The 26,281-nt window shown below is 41.2% G+C and overlaps 2 protein-coding genes across 4 annotated transcripts in view; both read right to left on the bottom strand.

The window, feature by feature from the left end:
* mybl2a (v-myb avian myeloblastosis viral oncogene homolog-like 2a) overlaps positions 1–19,728 on the bottom strand; it is a 41,932-nt gene extending 22,204 nt beyond the window's left edge. Inside the window, exons 1-3 of the mRNA XM_057353128.1 lie at positions 19,534–19,728; positions 18,012–18,105; positions 16,996–17,067 (exon numbers count right to left, since the gene is read on the bottom strand). Coding sequence (XP_057209111.1) covers positions 16,996–17,067; positions 18,012–18,105; positions 19,534–19,553 — 186 coding nt within the window. The 5' untranslated portion in view covers positions 19,554–19,728. The remainder of the gene's footprint in view (positions 1–16,995; positions 17,068–18,011; positions 18,106–19,533) is intronic.
* si:dkey-174m14.3 (uncharacterized protein LOC563117 homolog) overlaps positions 1–26,281 on the bottom strand; it is a 175,769-nt gene that overhangs the window by 135,919 nt on the left and 13,569 nt on the right. The window lies entirely within an intron of this gene.

Here is a 26,281-nt window from a genome sequence, read left to right as displayed (position 1 = left end):
GCAGGGTGTGAGCCTGTTGAGTCTACGGCTGTTGGATATTCAAACCTATCGCCCTCCCCTGGACTTACTTCCCCCAATGAAGAGAGTTTCTTTTGTTTATTTCGTTTTGTTATGTTTTGGTTTCCAATTGGACTTTACATTGCGCAAGGGATCGTCGCGGCGAGTTACCCTCTGATTCGCACACTGTAAAAAGTAATAACTGAATCTACTTAAGAGGATCTTGTAAATTTAACTGATTTTGTAAACTTTGTTGACTTTACTTGATTATGTTGTGTTAAATGAACTTTTAGGTGGATTCACGAGTTAAACTAAACAATTTAAGTACACTGTACTTTAGAGCATCGAGTGAGTCTTACTAAAGGCCTGTTTACCAAATATGGTACCAAAGGTGTTATTAAAAATAATACATTCCATAGTGAATACAACTAATATATACATATATATATATACACACACACACACACACACACACACACACATGCGCGCACGCACGCAAATGTATGTTCTGATTCTTGTCTTTCTCTCAACCAACCACGAATTATCTTAAATAACAACCAATAGGATATAAGCTTATTGCAAGCCCATAATGATCGATATTTACGTCTTCCTCATTGTATCAGAGTTTGAATTTTATAGGGCCTCTGTAATTAAGTTCCAGCATAGAACGAAACTTAATATGCGTTCATGTATTGTACTGTTTTTGTAACGTATTCAACACATTTTTGATCTCACGTGGCAAAGTCTATGCGCGTGCGCAAAGCGAGAGTGCACATGCAGCTAGCACAGGTAACCGCCGTAGCCGATGGAAGACAGCGAGGCAGAGACGAAGAACTTCACGTCTTCAGGATCTGGCAGCACAATTAGGTATGGTGGTGACCTTCTCATGAATCTCATTCTAATCGTGTATTTAGTCGTCATTGTATTGAACATAATAAGTTAAGTAAAAAAGGATTACGTGGATAGATGAAGAGGCACTAGTTTTCCGTCTAGTAATTACTCTCTAACCGCCATTTGAGACCAGTGACTAACAAACTAAATTACAAACGTCGATTTTCACCGAATATTTGATTTTATGTACAGTTTGTAAACTATCCTAATCCGTGGTAAGTGTGTGGGGCATCAATATTGATATGTAAAAACCGCGCAGCTTACTTTGCACGTGATGCTATTTACGAATTATGATTGTTCCATTAATAAGTAATTATTCATTGTAATTATTTTTTCCTGTTTTGTTTTTTAAATTCTGACGACAGATGTTGAAACACTACAGTAGAAAAGAACTGATGGAGAGGGAACCTGCTGTGAAGGATACAGTGGCCAGCACTCTTTATGGAGAGTCAGGTTAGTAAATATTCTTGTATTGTATTGGGTTCATATTGTATCATTAACTTGTTCTATAGAAATAAAAGAGCATAAAATCATACTTTTACATTTCAGTGAAAAGTGAATGCTTAATTGCTGATTGTCACTTTTTTAGATTCTGGCAGAGTTCACTCTTATATCTGGCAAAGACCTACAAACCAAATTATTTCTAGAACTGGACCATTGACATCTCAGAGCCAAAGGGGGAGACATTGGCTCTAAACTTAAGAAGATTCTGCAACAGAATTTCAACATTCAACATTGAAAATAATGTAAGCTCCACAGACTCCCAAGTTCTTTGCATTTGCAAGTGTTGTTTGCTCTGTGTTGTGTGTATGCTATTAAATAATAATTTTTTTAATAATTTTTCAGAAATCTGACATCATTGGGAGACGAACAGCAGTTCTTTATGGCCTTCAACTCCTCCTTGGAGAAGACCCCACTTAAGATTTTTACAAGACATGTATTGTAAGTAGTTGTGTCTGTTTTGTTCTGGTATTATGGGGCTTTCGCACTGCAGGAACGATTTCATAGTTCCGGGAAGATTTGGCGGAAGTACCTTCTTTTTGTTGTTCGCACCGCAGGAACTGGCCGGAATTTTAGTTTGGAGGAACACTTTAGCTCCTTCTCCTAGGCAGGATCTAAACCAGCAGGACGCAAACGATCTGTAACGTAAGCAACCGCTGACAGGCCAAACTTCTGTTGTTGGTTGTTTGTCATTGTTCAACGGACGCACTTAAATGACATCGCTGTCGACCGGCTTGTCACTAAATAGTACCCCAGAGCAAGCGGAGCTGTTTTACGAGGAACGCATAGGCGACTCATGAAAGAAGGACCGAGTAGAATGATCACCGACACATGTGAATTAACGTTTCTTTCGGGACCATTATCTTTATTTAATCTCTTGCTGGACTCTTTCGAGGTAAGGCGCGACTATACAGTTGAAATGTACCACAAACTATGAGCAGTATCACATATTACTCCATCTCATCTCCAGTTAAATGTGAATAGCGTTTAAGCATCATGGCCAGCTGTTTTGCTATATTCCGCCTCTGGCTTTTGTGTTTTGTTTATATAAAAAAAAAATGCCTTGTCTATTCAAGGAAACACACTTTTAATTTCCCGTCATGTGGATATTGAAATCCACCACTGTCTTTACTTTGTGCAGGGCGTGAAGTCACCAGTTTATGACCTGATACTATTTATTTTAGTGTATTTCTTACTCTACTTTTTTTGTCTATTTAGTCATTTTAAAGAGGATTTTTCTCCTATCTTTGCCTACACATTTTAGCTGGAAGATTACATGTTTAGTTTGGTACAACTACTGGTCCTTCCTTTTTCCCGCCTATCACTGTTGTTCCAGATTGCTCTCATAATTAGGTGTTACAAACTTTTACATGGCGTATACTTTGGCTCATAAGGAGGTAGAACCTACTGCATGGTAAACCGGTTGTGTATACTCCAGTCCCGCAACTCGTCTTGTTCTGTTATGACGAGCTTGGGAAGTAACTTGTTGGATGGTTTACAGTCTAAACACTGGTCAATGTGTTTTTGGAGGAATGTGTGATTTTTCTTTTTTTACGAGGAGGCTCTTTGTGTTTCTTTTTTAAAGCTAACTTCATCTGGATACTATCGTGATGCTCATCTGGCTCCTAACCAGGATGCTCATTTATTTCCCACCATTCTTGTTAATATCCTTGTATTTAATCATTCACAAGTGACTAATGGTTAGCCCAAGTATTTCCCAGAGGGGACTGAATGGGTCTAGTATTCGTCTCATGAGTTGGAATGTTCGCGGACTTGGGGGCCCAATAAAGCGATCCGAAGTGTTTTCTCACCTCAAGGGCCTTAACACTGACATTGCTTTCCTTCAGGAAAGCGCAAACCATGGGTCGGGCAAATATTCCATTCAGCTTTCAATAGTAAATCCAGGGGTGTTGCTATTCTTATCAACAAACGTATCCAGTTCTCCCCTGATCAGATCATATCTGATCCCCATGGGCGCTATGTTATAGTAAGTGGCACACTATATCAGACTTCAGTCGTATTGGTTAATGTTTACGCCCCAATTGGGACAAACAAAGTTTTATAACTTCCCTTTTTTCAAAAATTCCCAAATTAGACACTCATCGCCTCATTTTAGGGGGAGACCTGAACCTAGTAATAGACCCCAAGCTTGATCGATCCCACCCGAAAGTACTTATACCCTCTGCCATGTCGAAGACATTATCATCTATTATGAGCCAATTGGGCTGTATAGATGCTTGGCGCCTGATCCACCCACTCTCGAAAGAATTTTCCTATTTCTCCAAAGTACACCAAGCTTATTCCCGCATCGATCACTTTTTAGACAGGGCTCTTCTACCTGCCGTGAAATCCACTGAATATTCTACTATCGTTATTTCTGATCACGCTCCTCATATTTTAGATTTAGCATTCTCACCCATCACTACAAAACAGTGGAAGTTTAATACAGGGCTACTAGCTAAAGATGAGTTCTGTGATTATATTCAAAACAAATTAATGTTTTCCTTGAGAATAATAAGACTGAGTCCACATCACCCTCTCTGTTATGGGAAACATTAAAAGCGGTAATTAGGGGAGATATTATTTCATACAGCACACATCTGGCTAGGAAAAACAAACAAAAACAACAAGAGCTTATTGATGCAATCCTCAGCATAGATAGAGAATATTCAAACTCCCCCAGGCCAGAATTGTATGCTAAGGGGTTTAAATTACAATCTGATTATGACCTTCTCTCTACGAATAAAGCAGAGTATCTTTTAAGACGGACCAAAGGGACTTACCATGAATATGGTGATAAAGCCAGCCGTCTCCTCGCTCTCCAACTTAAACGTCAGTCTGCCCAAATTTCATATCACAAATATATGACTCCTCTCACTCCCTAACTACCAGCCCAGCTCAAATAAACTCCACCTTCGCTTCCTATTATTCTAACCTGTATCAGTCTGAACCTCCTGCAAATAAGACCACAATGGATAATTTCCTGGATAACATCGATTTACCTACCATAGATCCTCGTCTTAATGAGGAATTGGAAAAACCTATGCAGTTGGAAGAATTAACATGTTGTCTTAAATTAATACAAAACAAAAAAGCTCAAGGGCCGGATGGATTTCCGGTTGACTTTTATAAAAAGTTCTCCCACCAACGTATTCCCTTATTATTACACATGTTTAATGATTCACTGAAGCGGGGCTCTCTACCGCCAACTTTAAATCAGGCTTCAATCTCACTCATTCCTAAGAAAGACAAGAACTTAGATGAATGTAGCAGCTGGAGACCGATAAGTTTATTGAATTCAGACGTAAAACTTCTAGCCAAAGTACTAGCGTGCCGCTCTGACCCTTGTCTACCAGACATAATTTCTTTAGATCAAACAGGGTTTGTTAGAGGTCGCCAACTATCATCTAACATCAGAAGACTTTTAAATGTTGTGCTATCTTCTAACACGTCCCAAGCTGCTGAAATGGTGATATCTTTAGACCCAGAGAAAGCCTTCGATCTGGTTAAATGGGACTACTTGTTTTCTGTTTTGGGGAAATTTGGCTTTGGGTCTAAATTTATTTCTTGGATACAACTTTTATACTCTGCCCCTTCTGCTTGTGTGACAACTAATTTTCAAAGGTCTGAATATTTACCTCTATCAAGAGGGGCCCGCCAAGTTTGCCCAATGTCTCCCTTGCTTTTTGCCATAGCAATAGAGCCTCTTTCCATTGCTCTCAAATCTTCTTCATGTTTCAATGGTATTTTCAGAGCTGGACTGGAACATCGAGTGTCTCTCTATGCTGATGACCTGTTGCTATATATGACAGACCCAGTTAACTGTATAGATAATATTTTACAAATCTTGACAACTTTCGGATCATTTTCAGGTTATAAATTAAACATCAGCAAAAGTGAGTGTTTTCTAGTAAACATAGCAGCTAAACGGATCACATCAAATGCACTACCATTCCGATTGGCTCATGGCAGCTTCCACGATTTAGGTATTAATATTTCCCACTCCCTTCCCTCACTATATAAGAACAATTTCTCAAAGTTGGTAATGGAAATTAGGTCTGACCTGGCACGCTGGGACTCTCTCCCTCTCTCTTTGATAGGCAGAATCAATTCCGTTAAAATGAACGTGGCAAGGGGGGCGTGGTTCAACGAAGTCTGCAGCGAGAGAGAGAGCGGGGAGACGAGCGGTGAGTGAGTGGCGCTCGCACAAATAATGATCACCTGTGCCTTGTTCCAGTAACTGGCGTGGAGAGGCTTAAAAGCAGCAAGGCAGAGACAGTCGAGGAGAGAGACCGGAGCTGACGGCTGATTGCGAGAGACTCTGGGCGAGTGAGCGGAGAACTTAGAGCGGGAGGCTCTAGCCAAGAAAAGACTCTTTGGGGTACCTCGTACTCCAACTAGTCTCACTAAGAAAAACTCGGATGTTGTTGCTTTTTCCTCGCTCATAGCCCGCAGACGCATTCTACTACATTGGAAAAGCCCAAACGCTCCTTCCACTACTTCTTGGTTAAGCGATTTAATGTATTTTCTGTCATTGGAAAAAGTTAAATATTGCCTAAGAGGCTCAGCAGCCAATTTTTGTGAAAGATGGCAACCCCTCATCATATATGTAAACACCATCACCTCTCTGGACCACAACTGAATCAATCTGATGCATCCAATATAATTTTATGTTATCAGACCTTTTAGTGAGCACACTATTGTACTATTGTTTTTACTATTATTGTTGATTTTCCTTCTTCGCCTCTCTTTGTGTTTTATTCTATTCCTTTTATTTGTTCTCTGTATTTAATATTTGTCGCCACCAACTGGTTGATGACCTGTGCATTTTATCCTTGCTTAATTGTTTGTTTATTCTTGTTTTGTTTTCTCTCCCTCTTTGTTCTTGGGAGATGTTTTTTTTTCTTTTTTTTCGAATGTACCATGGAAAAGGAAAGAGTGGAAAACAGCCGTGGAATAACTGTATATCTTGTATTAATGCTTGCGAAATGCTGGTCTCCAATAAAAAAAATATATTAAAAAAAAATTGTTTCACTCACTGAATTTTCCTTTTTGTAATGCAGTTTCAAAATACAACAAATGAACATGTTTGAATGCAGAAATGCCTGCTTGGGCATCTTGCAATGCACCGATGTTGTTGCGCAGTTTAACATATGACATCAGCATTTTTAAATGTTAAAACTTTGGGTGTCTTATGGGGCAAAAATGTAAAAATACAACATATAATACAAAAATACGCCCCTAAGATTGAATCACGGATTTCAGGCATTAAACAGATTTTGCTGTATAACGCGGAATGGCACAGAATCTTGCATATGTATTATTTAAGATTCTTTTATTTCTATTTTTATTTTTCCCTGTATGGTTCAACATACTGTACCTACTGCAGGTTTTTAATATAGTTTATAAGTGAATACGTCTTGGTTACGGATGTAACCTCGGTTCCCTGATGGAGGGAAAGAGACGTTGTGTCGAACCGACAGAATGGGGTTTGTCTTGAGAACCTATCATCTTCTGAGTATTTAGAAAAGGCCAATGAAAATTGGCGAATGAAATTTGCATGCCGGGCTCCTCCCCGGATGTCCGGGTATAAGAGGGAAGCCGGCGTGCTCATTCATTCACCTTTGGTCTGAGGAGCCTAAAGCATCCTCCCCCGACCGCTGGGGTGGGCGGCCAGTGTTGTGGCATGAGGGACACAACGTCTCGTTCCCTCCATCAGGGAACCGAGGTTACATCCGTAACCAAGACGTTCCCTTTCTGTCGGTCTCTCGACGTTGTGTCGAACCGACAGAATGGGGTTCCTATGGAAAACGCCACAGCACTGAGCCGCGTCACAATCTCTGCGGAGCGACGTTGACTGGCCTGGGAGTCAGACGAACACGCTAACGCGAAATTATGACCCTCCAGTGGAGAGGAAGGGGGACCCAGAGCTTTACACAAAGTTGGGAAGCCCCTGTCACCGGCCGTCACCGGCGGAGCCTAGTTCTCTAAATGGCGAGAAGCCGCCCGGCACCGTACGGGCCACTGGGTAAGCATTATTCCCCCTGGGGGAAAAACGCTGCAGAGGCCACTACCTACCGTAGGGAGGAATTAGTGGAGACACCACATGGTCTCACCATCAGGGGAGAACTCATGGGAGGAATGTGCGGACTGCAGGAGTTAACCGCAAGGTGGGAGTCCACCTGGGGAGGTCATGGGTTGCCAAGGTGGGAACCATTCATGAGGATACATCAGACGGAACAGCCCACGGAGGGGGGGTTACCACGTCTGGAGCACTAGGTCCGCCTGAGTGGGGGGCGCCAGAGCTGGAGGGCGTCGAAGAGGACCAGGGCTGCTGGGAAGCAGACAGTGCACGGGACTCGACGGCCGGGCGCCGAGTCGCGGCACGGAGGACTGCTTCTTTACTGTTCGAGAACCCTCCGGGGGAGCCGCGTGCGGGTCTCGCGCCCCCGACGGGGGTGAGCAGGGCCGCTGCGGCTCGACAGTAACACCAACCAGCCCCCCCTTGCGAGACGGGTGCGTCGAGAAAGCGGACCTTCTCAGCGTTACTCATCTGCGCAAGGATCGGCCAGAGGAGTTTCTCATGGACCACAAGTGTGGACATCGTCCGACCCAGGGCCCGCGTGGTCACCTTGGTCGCCCGTAGAGCGAGGTCGGTGGCGGCGCGGAGTTCCTGCATAAGCGCTGGGTCGGTCTTACCTCGTGGAGCTCTCTCAACGCCCTGGCCTGGCAGGAGCCATAGGTGGAGAGAGGAGGCAGCTTGGTCCGCCGCAATGTAAGCTCTCGACACCAGAGATGCCGAGACACCCATGCTTTGGACGGGAGTCTAGGTCGAGCCCCAGCATACTCCACCTGGGGGACACGACGTATCCTCAGCTGTCTCAACCTCGAGGGAAGAGAGGGTGACGAACTTTGTTTGACGTGAAACGTGCCGGAAAGGGGCGTTCCAGGTCTTACAAGTTCCTCATGCACTTCCGGTAAACACGGCACTGGGGGCGGGCGCGGCTTGGAGCCGCGCTCAAACCCGAGGCCCATGTAGCCAGCCGCGAGCGCCGGGAAGGCAGTGCGGGCACTGCAACCCAACACTCACGGCGGCCCGGGAAAGCATGGCTGACATTTCGAGTCCGCTTCTTCCTGGGCTCGACCCCCCGAGGGAGGGAGCCCGAGGAATCGTCGGAGTCGGATGGCAGTACGTCACCCCCCGATGCTGCAAGAGACATCTCATCATCACGCATCGTGTCCGAATACGTGATTGAGGAATAAGACGGCGGACCGTCTCCTGGGGAACGGTCAGACGAGCGAGACGAGGTGTGAACGGTCCGTGAGCCCGTGGCTGGCGGATTATCGCTCACAGTAATCCTCATATCACCCTCGCTGCTTGCCGTAGCGGACGGCAGGGCCGTAGTCCTGCCGCCACGGAACGGGGAGCAAACGAGGTGGTGGCTGAGTCCCGTGGGAACACAGCCACCTGTACGCAACGTCTGAATCGTCCCGCCCGCAGTGCGGGCAGGACGTATCCACAACGTCTGCCCCAGCGACTGGAAGCAGGCATTGTGTCCGTCCCCTCCTCGGTGAGTGTCGCGATTGGAATAAGACGGCGGACCGTCTCCTGGGGAACGGTCAGACGAGCGAGACGAGGTGTGAACGGTCCGTGAGCCCGTGGCTGGCGGATTATCGCTCACAGTAATCCTCATATCACCCTCGCTGCTTGCCGTAGCGGATGGCAGGGCCGTAGTCCTGCCGCCACGGAACGGGGAGCAAACGAGGTGGTGGCTGAGTCCTGTGGGAGCACAGCCACCTGTAACGCAACGTCTGAATCGTCGCCGCCCGCAGTGCGGGCAGGACGTATCCACAACGTCTGCCCCAGCGAACTGGAAGCAGGCATTGTGTCCGTCCCCCTCCTCGATGAGTGTGTTGCACCCATGAGAACAACGATTCAGAGGGTTTATGCGATAAAACGATTCTCGATGCATCTTTTTCCTACACAAATTTTCTTTTTCTTGCTGTTTGACTATTAAAATCAAAGTATTTGTCATAACCCAGACCGATTTTACTTCCAATATCCTTTATTAATAAAACAAATGGAAGTGATTTCGCAAGTCAACTGGAAGGTTACATTTGCCAGCATTGCAAAGAACCAACAGGAAAAGAGTAACTGTCCTCAGTGCCCTGTAGTAGCATATAGAATACAGTAAATTAATGCAGACTTTTTTTGCACATAGCACTGGAGCTAGAGAGGTTTAAAGTTATTATAGTTCACTAAAGTATTTTTTGTCTGAGTGTTCAATTTAACGTGACTTTTATTTTGACGGGTCTTTGGGAAGGCACTTGAGTTGTTGTGTTTGCCGATAGCTTCACTCAAACAGTAAACGTTCGTAAAATAAACCCTCAGAGCAACTCTGGAGATGAAGTTCATGTGTTCATTTCCTCATACAGAGCAGACGCAGATAAATCCTCGACCATCGTGTTTTATGTTAAACTGTGCACATCATTCACTCAGACACGCAGAACAGCCAGATGACATTTAAATAACAGGATTCCGCTCCGCATCTAGGTTAAAGCATCAGACGAAATAACGTTATAACATTTCGCCTCGTCTCGTTTTGGTCAACGAAAATGAAGAGACATTTTAGCATAGTTTTTATTTTGTAAACCACATTTAGTCTCGTTTTTATTCGTCAACAATATTGCATTATACATTTAATAGTTATAGTCATCATCACATGACCAGCATTTACGTTGCGTCTCGTCTCATTTTCGTCACGTGATAAAGGTTCGTTGACGACCATATATCGAAGTGTGTTAGTACATGTGCATATTGTGTGTGTGGAGTGTCTGTATGTGGGTATGTCTGTCTTCTGTGTTCTCACCTTTTTCTTGTTTTTACAGGTACAACTTTAATTGTTTTGCTTATAGTCAATATGTCTCATGTACAGCTGCTTTGTAACAATGAAAAAAGCGCTATATAAATAAAGTTGAGTTGAGAGTTGAGTAGTGAAGGACGGAAAATGCAGAATGCAGAAAAATTAAAACAGAAAAGACGGAATTTGGGAAAAAATAAAACGGATTTCTTATTGTTGTTGTGTCATCCCTCATATTGCAAGCCATATCTCTCCGGCCCCTCATTTGGGATGCTTTTCATGAACTGGCCCCCATGACAAACTAATTGAATAGCCCTGGTCTACAGTATCGAACGCAGCACTAAGCTCAAGCAGGACTAGAAGTGAGATGTTACCTTTATCTGATGCTATAAGCAGGTCATTTGTAATTTTAATTGCATGGCAGTGGCGCATCTCATTAATGTCTATTAACTTTGGCCTTGCCCATTGTGCGGTAGTGTTTGCAGTGTTAAATGCGCCCCGTTTGTTTGTCTGTTTACTACCATTACAGCAATCGCAAGTTTGCTTTACTTTAAATACACTGATCCGCAAAACCTCTTCAAGAAGGTTATTTTACTGGCATGTTGATGAATGGTAAACCAAGAAATGCTATGAGCTGCCATTGTAAATCTTATATAGTGATAAGTGTAAAATTATATCTTTTTTATCTATATTATTCAATACACCAGTACAAGTTGATTTTAGCTTAAAGAGAATAAAATAAGTAAAATGAAGAGAACTGCAATAAAATATTTTTACTTAACTTCTTGTTCCTGTCACATAAGCATAGAATGATGGAAAAAACATATGTGCAAGCCATCAGAACGAACCAAATCGCAAACAATGGGTAAAAATCCGAGGTAAGTATTGAACCATGGGTTAACTGTATTTTTGCATCCCGTGTCTCACATGAATAACATCATTATTTGTATTACATGAGCATGAAGCTAAATGAACAGTTAAATGATGTGCTAAACCATATTGAATAAAATTGATTAAGCTGTCCACATGTGATCAATGAAAACCTCAAAACTCTGATGGTACTGTACAATATAGGGATGCCAAATAAACTGAAAACACACGTTACCGATAACACCACACCTTAGCTATGAAAGAAATTATATTTGGCAATGACGTTTTGCATCTAGCGCTTATTTGATCTGCAGCATCATATCTTTATTCTTTGACAAATGTTTTAAATGTTTGTTCATTATTATTCTTAACGAAAAACTTAATTAAAAAAAGTTTTATACAACTAGGGCTGTGTTCAAAATATCGATATGACGATACATCGTTATGAGCTCCTGACGATGCGCGCATCGATACAACTGCACTTTTGAAATGAGCCAATTATTATGCGTCAAATATTTTGTAACAATTCTTAGAGGTGTAAAATATCCAATTGTAGTCATTTTTTAAACATTGTCTATTTGTAAAACACATGCATACCTTTGATATAGCCAAATTTGATGCATACATATGATGTAGTTTTGGAAACAAGGGTCTCTGTATAAGGACTTGATCTTTTGCATTTTCACAACTCATTCTCAAAACTATTTGTACAGCATTGATTTGTCAGATTAACTGGTAAGTAGTTATGAATGGCAAGTTTCTTCTAGTAACACATGATCATCAAACAGTTGATCATTTTGTTGTGTTTTTTGCCTATCAAAAACACAATTGCTATTCAGTTATTAAAGTTTTTCAGTGTACAAAAAAAAACAGATCATATTATTACAAAATTCTCCTAAAAAGAAATTACATTTAAAAATGTACCTGTATCGAGATAAGTATCGTATCGTGATGTGCATCGTATTGTGAAGTTGTTGGCGATACACGAGCCATCTTGAGATGGCTCGCCGCCTGAAGCTGCGCGAGTTTTCCCGCGGTGGGCTGCTGCTCATGTGAGCCGCCTCTGGAAAGCGATCGCGACACATACACGGGATGATCAAGTTCCGAGACTTTGCCCATCATAAACGCTTCACTACTTAATAAGTTGAAGTTCTCTTCAGGGTAAAGTTAGCTAGTCTCCTTGTGTAGTGATGCAGTGCTTTTAGTGCTCCTGACAGAGCACAGCACCATTTTCATATTAATGCTATGCAATTACTTTCACTTTATTCAAACGATTTTCATATGGTATTTTTTATATATTTCAACACTAGGGAATGTTTTTATATTAAACAGCTAATAGAGTATGACTTTTACTTGTGATACTTGACTGTTGCACTTTTATTTTCATTGCTTTTCATCGCCAACTTTAAACCTGTTTTTCTCAAAATGACAGAGACTGTGGCGCTGATGACATCACACACTAATTAGCATATTTGTGACGTCATCACGTGCTTTTGGTCTAGTGTTGGCACTTGAAATCTGTTTTGCTTCTACTCGCTGATCTATCACATTTTATTGTAATTTAACGCAACTGAATGCTATTTTCACATATTAACTGCTCTGTTGTCAGACATAAAACAACAACAAGTATTAAATATTGACTCAACACGACCCAATAATACCTCATGTTTAATCTAACCAGCCGTTACTTTTACTGCTGCTAAAATCCTGATTTATAAATGCGAAAATCACCATACATTTACGTTGAAGAGAGAATATATGAGGTGATTTTGGCTATATTACTTGTTTGTCTCATGCAGTGCACAGCCTTTACGGATGTTGCTTTTCTCATCAGAGTGTTGTGGTGTTATGAGCGCTTTTTTATTTTAAATGCGAGTGATAGTTTTATTGAAGATCGTGTATAGCGGAGACAATTCGGTGCAAATTCAGAAATATGGGAGAATACACTGTTGCTGTTAGACAGAGTTACAACTACAGAACACACACACGTGCACACTGCACTGTATACCCTAACCAAGCACATAGAGAACGGGTGTACGGGAAACTCTGCTAAGTTAACCTTTCGTTAAGTCATGATAAACTCGATCAGCCGTCTTCTCTGTTAATAACCTCTGTGACTGTTGACGTTTAGGCGGAAAGGCAAGTACATGGAGGAATGTATATTGAAAACACCGCAACATTTTAATTCGTTCACTGTCATGTGAGAGAGACGCTGTCCTGATGCTGCACGCAGCATGAGAGAGCAAGAGAGAGAGAGGCACTGAGCGCATATGCAACTCTACAATGAATTGACCCTTCACAAAACCCCGCTCCCCCATCGTTACTGTTGCTATGTCCGACAAGCTTTCGGTATCAGCCATGCGCTCCCAGTGTAAATGTGTGCACTCCCTGGGGAAATGGTGAAGAATTTCTGGAAAAATGACACGCCGATTTCAGACAGAAAGGTCTGCAATATGCATTCGAGGGATACATTCAGGATTTGAGATAACTGTGACAATAATTATACCTATATTTGCGTCCACACCAGCAAACGATAACGTTATTTTAATTCTAAACTCACACGATGCAGTAGGCTACTAACGTTACTGTCACACAAATGGATGTATAGCTAACTTAAATGTAGTGTATTAAGTGCATATATTTACTCCGAAAATTGTAGTAATGACAATTTTAAAGAGAGAGATTAAGTTTGGGCAGAGTTTTGGTCGGCCGTGATGCTTCTTTGTGAAAACGAAAGTAAACTTTTAATTATTAGTTCAGTACAGAAAAGAATAACAGTCGATCAGTGCTTAATCTTTATTTGTTAAATACAACAAACTGCCAATCCAATTGCCAGCGAAGGGTCAATTAAGCGGTTTTAAATAGTAAAATAAAAATGTAAATAGGAATCATGAAAAATCTATTCATGGCGGCCAGTGTTGATAGTGTGGCTGGCCGCGATGAATAAATCAATATGGGAAACAGACAACACGATGACATGTTGTTATGAGAAGTAGCCTATAAAATATTTTTGGGTTTGTTTTGAAACTATGGCGGGCCCCCATTGTCTAATTAATGAATGGGAAAGACTGACATTTAATTTTAATTGAACAACAAAAAAAAATAGTACACTAACAAACTCGCTAATATTAAACAGAACATTTATTAACAAAACAAATAGGACTGATAACATTGTCTGTCTTGTAACATAAATAAATTCAAAGATCTTCAGATTTTCCCCTTACTTCAAACAGTTTGTTGTTTATTGTTATTTTAAATGAAAATACAACAATAAAACAAGGACAACACAACTTATATTGAATAGGGGTGTAACGGTATGTGTATTCATACCGAAGCGTCACAGGCAACATTCCAAATATAGTCATCACTCCTATGCCCTACTCGCTTCGAAGGGCAGAGCCCTCGGAGTTTAGACTTTCGAGTGAACAAGGCATTTGCGTGCATTATGTAGACGTTTGGAATGCACTTGGCAAAGAAAGGAAGCAACGTAATTTCCTCATTATCTTCAGCTGGCATGTTCCTGTGACAATGCAGCATTTTGTCCGTCAGCAGATGTAGCAAATTTGCAAATAAACAATACATTTTATATTTTGTATACACTCACCTAAAGGATTATTAGGAACACCTGTTCAATTTCTCATTAATGCAATTATCTAATCAACCAATCACATGGCAGTTGCTTCAATGCATTTAGGGGTGTGGTCCTGGTCAAGACAATCTCCTGAACTCCAAACTGAATGTCAGAATGGGAAAGAAAGGTGATTTAAGCAATTTTGAGCGTGGCATGGTTGTTGGTGCCAGACGGGCCGGTCTGAGTATTTCACAATCTGCTCAGTTACTGGGATTTTCACGCACAACCATTTCTAGGGTTTACAAAGAATGGTGTGAAAAGGGAAAAACATCCAGTATGCGGCAGTCCTGTGGGCGAAAATGCCTTGTTGATGCTAGAGGTCAGAGGAGAATGGGCCGACTGATTCAAGCTGATAGAAGAGCAACTTTGACTGAAATAACCACTCGTTACAACCGAGGTATGCAGCAAAGCATTTGTGAAGCCACAACACGCACAACCTTGAGGCAGATGGGCTACAACAGCAGAAGACCCCACCGGGTACCACTCATCTCCACTACAAATAGGAAAAAGAGGCTACAATTTGCACGAGCTCACCAAAATTGGACAGTTGAAGACTGGAAAAATGTTGCCTGGTCTGATGAGTCTCGATTTCTGTTGAGACATTCAAATGGTAGAGTCAGAATTTGGCGTAAACAGAATGAGAACATGGATCCATCATGCCTTGTTACCACTGTGCAGGCTGGTGGTGGTGGTGTAATGGTGTGGGGGATGTTTTCTTGGCACACTTTAGGCCCCTTAGTGCCAATTGGGCATCGTTTAAATGCCACGGCCTACCTGAGCATTGTTTCTGACCATGTCCATCCCTTTATGACCACCATGTACCCATCCTCTAATGGCTACTTCCAGCAGGATAATGCACCATGTCACAAAGCTCGAATCATTTCAAATTGGTTTCTTGAACATGACAATGAGTTCACTGTACTAGAATGGCCCCCACAGTCACCAGATCTCAACCCGATAGAACATCTTTGGGATGTGGTGGAACGGGAGCTTCGTGCCCTGGATGTGCATCCCACAAATCTCCATCAACTGCAAGATGCTATCCTATCAATATGGGCCAACATTTCTAAAGAATGCTTTCAGCACCTTGTTGAATCAATGCCACGTAGAATTAAGGCAGTTCTGAAGGCGAAAGGGGGTCAAACACCGTATTAGTATGGTGTTCCTAATAATCCTTTAGGTGAGTGTATATATCTTTATATTTTAAAGTTTTATATATATTAGTGTTTATATATTATATAGCATATTTTAAAAACTTTTTAAAATATAAAACGTATGCTTATTTGCAAACAGTTAGGTTTTATGCTTAAGTTATACCATTAAAACAGCGACATCTGCTGACGGACACAATGCTTCGTTGTCACAGGAACATGCCAGCTGAAGATAATGAGGAAATCACGTTGCTTTGCCAAGTGCATTCCAAACGTCTACATAATGGCACGCACAACTTATATTGTTAAGTTATCATTCCTATGCCCTGCCCTTCGAAGGGATTAGGGCATAGGAATGATAACTTCATTTTGGAATTTTCCCCTCGACAGCTCGTGACGGTTCGGTACGAATACGGGTACCGTTACACCCCTAATATTGAACAAAGAAATTAAACTTTTATTAACAAAAGCTCTCCTCTGCCTTCGTGACCTGTCAATCATTGCGCCTCACGACTGCAGCTACATAACACACTCACCTATTACATAATGGCCATGGACCAATGGTGGCTCGAGGGTGTTTACCGCCCAACACGAACTTTCCCGGAGAGTTCTGTTTGGTTTGCTGCAGCGAACTATTTAAACGAATTGTCATTTGGACCAGATTTTGTTCGAAATCAGGTCACAGACGGTAGTTTTTCGATTTTGAATGTAGTATGCCGAGCCCTTTAGAATATAAATAAACATTTTGGCGACCGCAGTACATTATGAAAGTAGCCCAATAACCCGCAACTTGTGCGGGAAAATCGTGACCCTGGAGTGGCGGGGCGGGGCTTCTGACACTTTAAAATTCTTCCACACAATGCCAACATGTTTGCTGCATTAATGAAGCATGCGCGTCTCTCTCTCAGCACTGGTCGCTGATTGATTGCATCCGACGTCATGTACAATAATTTATAATAATTCATAATAATTTTGGTTGCCGATCATTCGGTGCATCCCTATTGATTTTAAATTTGTGATTAACTGTGTGAATAATCACTTAATTTTAAAATGATCAGAATATAGTTAGTTGCAGCCCCAGACAAACACTCACAGGTAGGAAGCCTGCTATCAGTTCCCAGTCATCTTTTCCAAATCTTCCCACAAGGGATGCAAGAATTTCATCCTAAAGGTTACACATAAAAAACAGCATTACCAAAGGAGGTTACTTTCGGCTATAATTTTGTGTGTGTGTGTGTGTGTTCATGTTTTTATATGTTAGTGGGGACCTAAACCTGAATGCACACCAACACATGAGGACTCGTGTCACTGTGTGGACCAAAATTGAGGTCCTCAAGGGCACAAAGGATTATAAATTGTACAGAACAATATTTTTTTAATCTAAAAATGCAAAAAGTTTTCTATGATCTTCAGGTTTAGGGGTTGGGTTGGGTTAGGGGATAGAATATTTAATAGAATATAAAAACATTACGCCTATGGACTGTCCCCACGGAGATAATAAACCAGACGCGTGTGCGTATGTGTGTGTGTAAAACACACAGACACACACACATATACAGCCACGGAAAACATTAAGAGACCATTCCAAATGTTAATTTAATCAGCATTTAGATGTATTGTGGCCATTCCAATTCAGTGTCTGGTGAATTTTTACAAAATCAAACCCAACAGCAAGTCTGTGAAAGACTTGACAGCATGACAAGACACATGAAAACTGTGATAAAAATCGAGGTTATCACATTTATTATTTTGCCTAAATACAGTACATGTACAAAAATTGTTGTATTGCTTATAGGTGAATATGAACTTGTTTTCTTTTTTGAGATCTGAAAAAATAGAGCATCTTTTCTGGTATTTTGACCTGTTTCTCAAGTTTTCATTTTCTCCAAATAAATGCAAAAAGAAACAATATTTGAATTTGAAATTTGGTAGAAATATTGTTAGAAGTACACAATGATCGTTTTACTTAAACACATACCTATAAATTCAGAAAAACTAAAAATGTTCTGTGAAATGGTCTCTTAATTGTTTCAGTGTCTGTATGTATGTGTATATTATAAGATAGACGGACAGACAGACAGATATATGGTGCTTGATTCTTTCACTCACCTCTTGGACAGTCCATTTGAACTTTAGCTGCTCAACATCTTCGTCAATGTCAGACTCGGGATTCAGTTCAAGGCTCATACAATCTTCCATTACACTAGAAATGGAGGCACATGTTAGCTCAAATGTATGGCTGTGTGCTGATTCACACCTGGGCAATTCCAGAGTTATGGATGTGACATTTTGTGTTATGGATGTGACAAACTGACAGAAAATGTGTTTGTTGCCAATATACTGAATCATCTGTGTATATTTTACTAAACCCTGTCTATGCACAAGTTTTCTGTTTTAAAGAAGGGAAATAAACATGTGTCATGGATGTGACAAAAAAAGCACGGTTCAGTGCGACATACATGTTGCGCATGCTAGATGTCTTCACGGGTCCAAAAATGTGAACCCAAAGAGACCCGTGAATGTGCTACACAGGTCCAACCCGGACCTGTCTAATACTTTTAAAATTGGACCCTGAACAGTGCAGAACCGAGAAAAATCATAAATTTACTACCCGACGCGGACCCGAATACTGTTTGAAAACTGGACCTGAACACGGCTGGACCCACTCGACTCAGTCGGCACATATTATTCCATTCAGTCCGTAAACAAGTTGCGAAAATAAAACATTTTGTTTTACCCACTGTAAGTGGCCTTCTGCCTCCCTGACTGTGATGCAATCCTCCTTTGTTTCATTCATGTTATCTTCAATTGAACACCAATCCCCACTAGTCCCACCTCTAGCAGCTTGTGATTTTCCGGAAATAATCATACAGCTGTATCTCTTTTATAAATTTGATCAAACTAAACACTCTTCTAACATACAACGTATGCAATACTACTGTATAGGCACTCAAGATTAATATGAGATTGGCAGAAACTGCCTGTGATACCCTTTCTTTAACTATAGAAAGATAGGCTTGGTAACTTACACGATTTTCGGGGAAAAAGAACTAAATGTTACCATGTTTTCTGTAGTCAGTGTTTTAAAATAAAAGCAGTTGTACACTTTAACCCTTTGTTCAGGTTCAGAAAAATGTATAAATATTAAGATACTGTATATCAATATATCCATTATCGGTTTTCAATGTTAAAGAATTTACATATAGGTGCGTCCCTAACAAAGGGCACAGTATATATGATGCAGCGACATGGGACACAGCAGTACAATATGAAACGTAGTGTTATTTGTTTACAATGCAACGTGAACTACAAGGGGGAAAAAAAAGACTTGAACACTAACGTTACATATTGCACTACACAGGGAAAACGGAGCCATTCGAGACTTTTTGCGAACGGTATTATTAGCATGCCTGGTTTAGAGGCAAACTGTCCTTTCAAAGTCTTCTGTACTTCGTAATAACTGTAACCCTTACTAACACTGTTACATGTGTTACGACTAACAATTTAGTACATCTAATTCTCTATAACAAGAATGCAGTTACCAATTGGACTAGCTACGTTTACTAACGTTACATAAGTTTTGTTTAGAGATGTTAACGCAAAACCTTTGTTTTAAACAGTTTCTTCTTACCTATTAACTTGCACGCTCATATCTTCAAAAGGCTTCTCAAATGTCAGTCATAATTCATACACTAACAAGACAACTGTGCGTGAATAAAAAAAAGATTATCGTTGTTAAATCTGTCTGTAAAGTTTGTCTTGAGTGAATTGGCCGACCTCCAACTGTTGCCAGACAAGTCCGCACGGCGCGCGTGTCGCTACCCGATCTTCTTCTTTTTTCTGTTTAAAGGCGGATCGCAAACCAGCATTTATAGGTGCATACCGCCACCTACTGTACAGGAGTGTGCAACATCAGGGTTTTTTATTCTTTAGTTAAAAAAAATAAAAATAAAAAATAATATATATTTATATATGTATATTTATATTTGTCTTCTTTTCTTTCATTTCTTCCTTAACTTTTCCTTCTTTTCTTCCCTTCTTCCTCTTTATTTCCTTTCCTTTTTTAAATGATACCCTACCTATATTTTCTGATCTAATCCTGTATTTCTTAGAAAATTAAATAGACCCTTAACAGTCCCTCATTTCCTCATTCCTTCCTAAAATCCCTTCCAAATTCCATCCTCGTTTTAATTCATACATCTTGTAACGTAAAATGATCCTCTCGACATTATATTTATTGCACCACAAAATTACATGTTCTACATTTTCGGGTACATTACAATCGTCACATTTATCAGAATCGCATTTTGTCATTAAATACAAAGTTGACTTTAATCCTGTATGTCCAAGTCTTAACCTTGCAAGAACCACTTCCTCTTTTCTACACTTCCCTTTATATGTTTTCACTGTGATTGATTTTTGTATGTTATAATAGTGACTTCCATTGCTTTCTGTGTCCCACTTCTGTCACAAATCCCTCACTGCCTTTTTTATTTATGATTTGGCCTCGCCTTTTCCAAATGGAACTTTCATGATTTCATTCTCATTTAATTTTAACGCTCTCTTTGCAATCTCATCTGCCTTCTCATTGCCCTCCACACCAACATGAGCAAGAACCCAACACAACTGTACATCAGTTCCAACTCTTTGTATTCTTAACATTATTGTAAATATTTCCAGCAATAAATCATCTCTAGATGTTTCTTTGGAGTTCAAGCTACTAAGAGCTGCAGCAGAGTCTGAACAAATTACAACTTTCTCAGGCTTTACCTCCCATTGTAATCCTAGTATTATGGCAACAATTTCAGCTGTAAATACAGATACTCCATCATGAATTATTTTGCTTATTTCAACATTTACCTCTGGTATATATACTCCTGCTACATGCTCACTCCTGGGTTTTTAGATCCGTCAGTAAATATTGTCATGTAATTATAATAATTGATTTTCACATAATTTTGAAGCAAATATCCAATATTATCCTCATGCCTTTCAGCCCATACTCTATTCTGTTCTATAAGATGAAAGTTTACCTTCGGCACTGGGAATATCCATGGAGGAACATTACCCCATACAGTGTTTGGTCCATACGCTACCCTGTTTAGTCCATATTCCTCAGCACCTTTATAACAGGCTGTTCCTCTCCTGATGCTTTTAACTTTACCCAATATGCCAATGATAATTTTGACCGTCTTAGATATAATGGTAACTCATTAGCTTCCACCAGCAATGCGTTGATAGGTGTTGTTTTAATTGCACCAATACTGATTCTTAATGCTCTGAACTGAATTTGATCAAGTTTTTCCTAAATACTTTTGGCTGCTGCTCCATATACCATACACCCATAATCTAGACACGACCGCATTAAGGCCCTACAGATATCCATCAGTGATAATTTGTCTGCTCCTCATTCATACCCAGTAATTGCCCTCATTAGGTTTATTACCTTTTACATCTTGTTTCAATCTGATTGATATGATTCCTCCATAAACATTTCTCATCAAACCATATAGCCCTAAATACTTGAACTTTGTTACCCTTACCATGCTTTGCCCGTATAATTTAAGATGTACTTTATCTGTCCGTTTCTTTCTAGCCGTAAGCATGTAGCATGACTTTTCTATTGACATTTTAAAACCCCATTCATATGACCAGGGGTGCACATAAGTTTTTCTATCTGGTCCTCAAGAGAGCACCTGGAGATTCGGTTTGGTGCTCACATTGCACATAGTGTGACAAATTATATTTCCTATTAAAAATAAAAGTAAAAAGTAGTTACTTTTTAATGAACAATAAACAAAATAATATAGTGGGATCATATTTATATTACTTTAAAGTACACTTAAAATACAATGATAATGTATTTCTTCTTGTTTTTCGTTTTACATAAGTAAATATTAATTTTCAACACCAATTTTGAAACCTAAAACGACAACCTTTTTGGTTTTTGGCAGGTTGCTGGGAAGTGCACTTGAGAACGCACATGGAGACTTGCGGTGCGGAGCTAGGATCGAGTATAGCATAGAGAAACACAAGCTGCGTGCAAGTGTCAAGTTTAAACAGCTTGTCCTTTTAGAAAGTTTAAGAGAAGCGGTGTTTTGGTAGACGTGCAGCGCAGTGCAGTTCCAGACATTCACAGAGGCTGCGCGTGCCGCGTGCTTCTCTAGTAACGAAAGCAGATCCCAACAAAGGCGGAGCTACCAATACTCCGTTTTTAATCATTTACACCCAGGTCCCGTTTATCACCGGGAACAAACGAGATATCAGTAGATTTGGCAGCATTCAGTACAAACGGAAATCATATCCAGTATTACATTTAGTCGGTCTAAAACAGTGATTGTGCATCAAAAGGTTTCAACCATGTCAGTAAGCAAATGAGTGTTCTAAATTTATTACAGAGCGCATTTTTAATTTTAGTCGCGCATGCACACCTGCGCACCACTTATGTGCATCCCTGCATATGACTGTGATGTATGCGTGTACAGGTGCTGGTCATATAATTAGAATATCATCAAAAAGTTGATTTATTTAACTAATTCCATTCAAAAAGTGAAACTTGTACAAACCCGATTCCAAAAAAGTTGGGACACTGTACAAATTGAATTGAATAAAAAAGGAATGCAATAATTTACGAATCTCATAAACTTATATTTTATTCACAATAGAATATAGATAACATATCAAATGTTGAAAGTGAGACATTTTGAAATGTCATGCCAAATATTGGCTCATTTTGGATTTCATGAGAGCTACACATTCCAAAAAAGTTGGGACAGGTAGCAATAAGAGGCCGGAAAAGTTAAATGTACATATAAGGAACAGCTGGAGGACCAATTTGCAACTTATTAGGTCAATTGGCAATATGATTGGGTATAAAAAGAGCCTCTCAGAGTGGCAGTGTCTCTCAGAAGTCAAGATGGGCAGAGGATCACCAATTCCCCCAATGCTGCGGCGAAAAATAGTGGAGCAATATCAGAAAGGAGTTTCTCAGAGAAAAAATGCAAAGAGTTTGAAGTTATCATCATCTACAGTGCATAATATCATCCAAAGATTCAGAGAATCTGGAACAATCTCTGTGCGTAAGGGTCAAGGCCGGAAAACCATACTGGATGCCCGTGATCTTCGGGCCCTTAGACGGCACTGCATCACATACAGGAATGCTACTGTAATGGAAATCACAACATGGGCTCAGGAATACTTCCAGAAAACACTGTCGGTGAACACAATCCACCGTGCCATTCGCCGTTGCCGGCTAAAACTCTATAGGTCAAAAAAGAAGCCATATCTAAACATGATCCAGAAGCGCAGGCGTTTTCTCTGGGCCAAGGCTCATTTAAAATGGACTGTGGCAAAGTGGAAAACTGTTCTGTGGTCAGACGAATCAAAATTTGAAGTTCTTTTTGGAAAACTGGGACGCCATGTCATCCGGACTAAAGAGGACAAGGACAACCCAAGTTGTTATCAGCGCTCAGTTCAGAAGCCTGCATCTCTGATGGTATGGGGTTGCATGAGTGCGTGTGGCATGGGCAGCTTACACATCTGGAAAGGCACCATCAATGCTGAAAGGTATATCCAAGTTCTAGAACAACATATGCTCCCATCCAGACGTCGTCTCTTTCAGGGAAGACCTTGCATTTTCCAACATGACAATGCCAGACCACATACTGCATCAATTACAACATCATGGCTGCGTAGAAGAAGGATCCGGGTACTGAAATGGCCAGCCTGCAGTCCAGATCTTTCACCCATAGAAAACATTTGGCGCATCATAAAGAGGAAGATGCGACAAAGAAGACCTAAGACAGTCGAGCAACTAGAAGCCTGTATTAGACAAGAATGGGACAACATTCCTATTCCTAAACTTGAGCAACTTGTCTCCTCAGTCCCCAGACGTTTGCAGACTGTTATAAAAAGAAGAGGGGATGCCACACAGTGGTAAACATGGCCTTGTCCCAACTTTTTTGAGATGTGTTGATGCCATGAAATTTAAAATCAACTTATTTTTCCCTTAAAATGATACATTCTCTCAGTTTAAACATTTGATATGTCATCTATGTTGTATTCTGAATAAAATATTGAAATTTGAAACTTCCACATCATTGCATTCTGTTTTTATTCACAATTTGTACAGTGTCCCAACTTTTTTGGAATCGGGTTTGTATATTATATTCATTCATTACACACAGACTGATATATTTCAAATGTTTATTTCTTTTAATCTGATGATTATAACTGACAACTAATGAAAATCCCAAATTCAGTATCTCAGAAAATTAGAATATTACTTAAGACCAATACAAAGAAAGGATTTTTAGAAATCTTGGCCAACTGAAAAGTATGAATATGAAAAGTATGAGCATGTACAGCACTCAATACTTAGTTGGGGCTCCTTTTGCCTGAATTACTGCAGCAATGCTGCGTGGCATGGAGTTGATCAGTCTGTGGCACTGTTCAGGTGTTATGAGAGTCCAGGTTGCTCTGATAGTGGCCTTCAGCTCTTCTGCATTGTTGGGTCTGGCATATCGCATCTTCCTCTTCACAATACCCCATAGATTTTCTATGGGGATAAGGTCAGGCGAGTTTGCTGGCCAATTAAGAACAGGGATACCATGGTCCTTAAACCAGGTACTGGTAGCTTTGGCACTGTGTGCAGGTGCCAAGTCCTGTTGGAAAATGAAATCTGCATCTCCATAAAGTTGGTCAGCAGCAGGAAGCATCAGAAGCGTCTCGCCTGGGCTAAAGACAAAATGGACTGGACTGCTGCTGAGTGGTCCAAAGTTATGTTCTCTGATGAAAGTAAATTTTGCATTTCTTTTGGAAATCAGGGTCCCAGAGTCTGGAGGAAGAGAGGAGAGGCACAGAATCCACGTTGCTGTGTTTTCTGAGGTCCAAGGTCAACGCAGCCGTATACCAGGAAGTTTTAGAGCACTTCATGCTTCCTGCTGCTGACCAACTTTATGGAGATGCAGATTTCATATTCCAACAGGACTTGGCAGGGGAAGAGGATGGGATGAGGGAAGCATGTGAGGGAATTTGGAAGGGAAAAATATTCTGCTGCGGCAGAGTGAGGGAAGAAGCACAATACTTCAGGGGTAAGGGAGGCATGCAAGGGATTTTATCGGCGGGAAGGAAAGGCGTTTTGCAGCGGCAGCGTGAGGGATGAAGCACGGGCCTCTGCGGGGGCTGTCACGTGGTGCGATGCAGGCTTCTGGGGAAGAGGATGGGGTAAGGGAAGCATGCGAGGGAACTTTGGGAGGGGAAAGACATTCTGCTGCGGCAGAGTAAGGGAAGAAGCACAATACTTCAGGAGAAGGGGTAAGGGAAACATGCAAGGTATTCTATCGGAGGGAAGGAAAGACGTTCTGCAGCGGCAGACTGAGGGATGAAGCACGGGCCCCTGCGGGGGCTGTCGCTCAATGCAATACTGGCTTCTGGTATGGGGGGGAGGGAAGACGTTTGCTATGGCAGTGTGAGGGAAGAAGCACAATACTTCAGGGGTAAGGGAGGCATGTTAGGGTTCTGGTAGACGGAGAGCACACCACGGAGGTAGATAAGAAAAAGGAGTTTATTTCAAAAACAGGAATATCCAAAAACAGGTAAGTATTCAAAAACAGGAATATCCAAAAACAGGTAAGTATTCAAAAAACAGGAATATCCAAAAACAGGTAAGTATTCAAAAACAGGAATATCCAAAAACAGGTAAGTATTCAAAACAGGAATATCCAAAAACAGATAACTATTCAAAAACAGGTATATCCAAAAACAGGTAAGTATTCAAAAACAGGTAAGTATACTTATCGGGGTAAAGAATTGCAGTGAAGACAACAAGACTGAACAGGGAAGAACAAAAAGGTGCAAACTTAAATAGAATCCTGATGATGTGATGCAGGTGTGGGCTAATCAAAAATGGTGGATGTGCGGTGCATGCTGGGAAACTGAGTTCAGAACTCCGGGGAGAGGGAACGGGTGAAGCGAGCTGGCGGTGACGACATGGGGGGCGTGGCCGGTGGTGCTGAAACCGTTACAGTACCCCCTCCTCCATGGTCCGCTCCAGCGGACCTACCAGGGTGACGGGGTCGACCTCGAAGTCGAGGACCCGGACGTTCAGGATGGGTTTGGTGGAACTCTCGTAGGAGTGCTTGGTCTAGAATGTCAATCCGTGGTACCCAGGATTGTTCTTCAGGTCCGTAGCCCTCCCAGTTGATTAGGTACTCGAGGTGACCTCCCCGTCTCCTGGAGTCCATGATCTCCTCTACCCTGAAGATCTGTTGGGCGGCGTCCAGAGGTGGTGGAGGAGGAGGCAGATCTGTTGTTACAGCAGGGTCTGTAGAGGAAACAGAAACAGGAGTAATAAAGGGTTTGAGAAGGGAAACGTGAAA

Source organism: Triplophysa rosa, linkage group LG15 (assembly GCF_024868665.1).
Source record: "Triplophysa rosa linkage group LG15, Trosa_1v2, whole genome shotgun sequence".
NCBI lineage: Eukaryota > Metazoa > Chordata > Actinopteri > Cypriniformes > Nemacheilidae > Triplophysa > Triplophysa rosa.
This window is presented reverse-complemented; position numbering and strand designations above follow the sequence as displayed.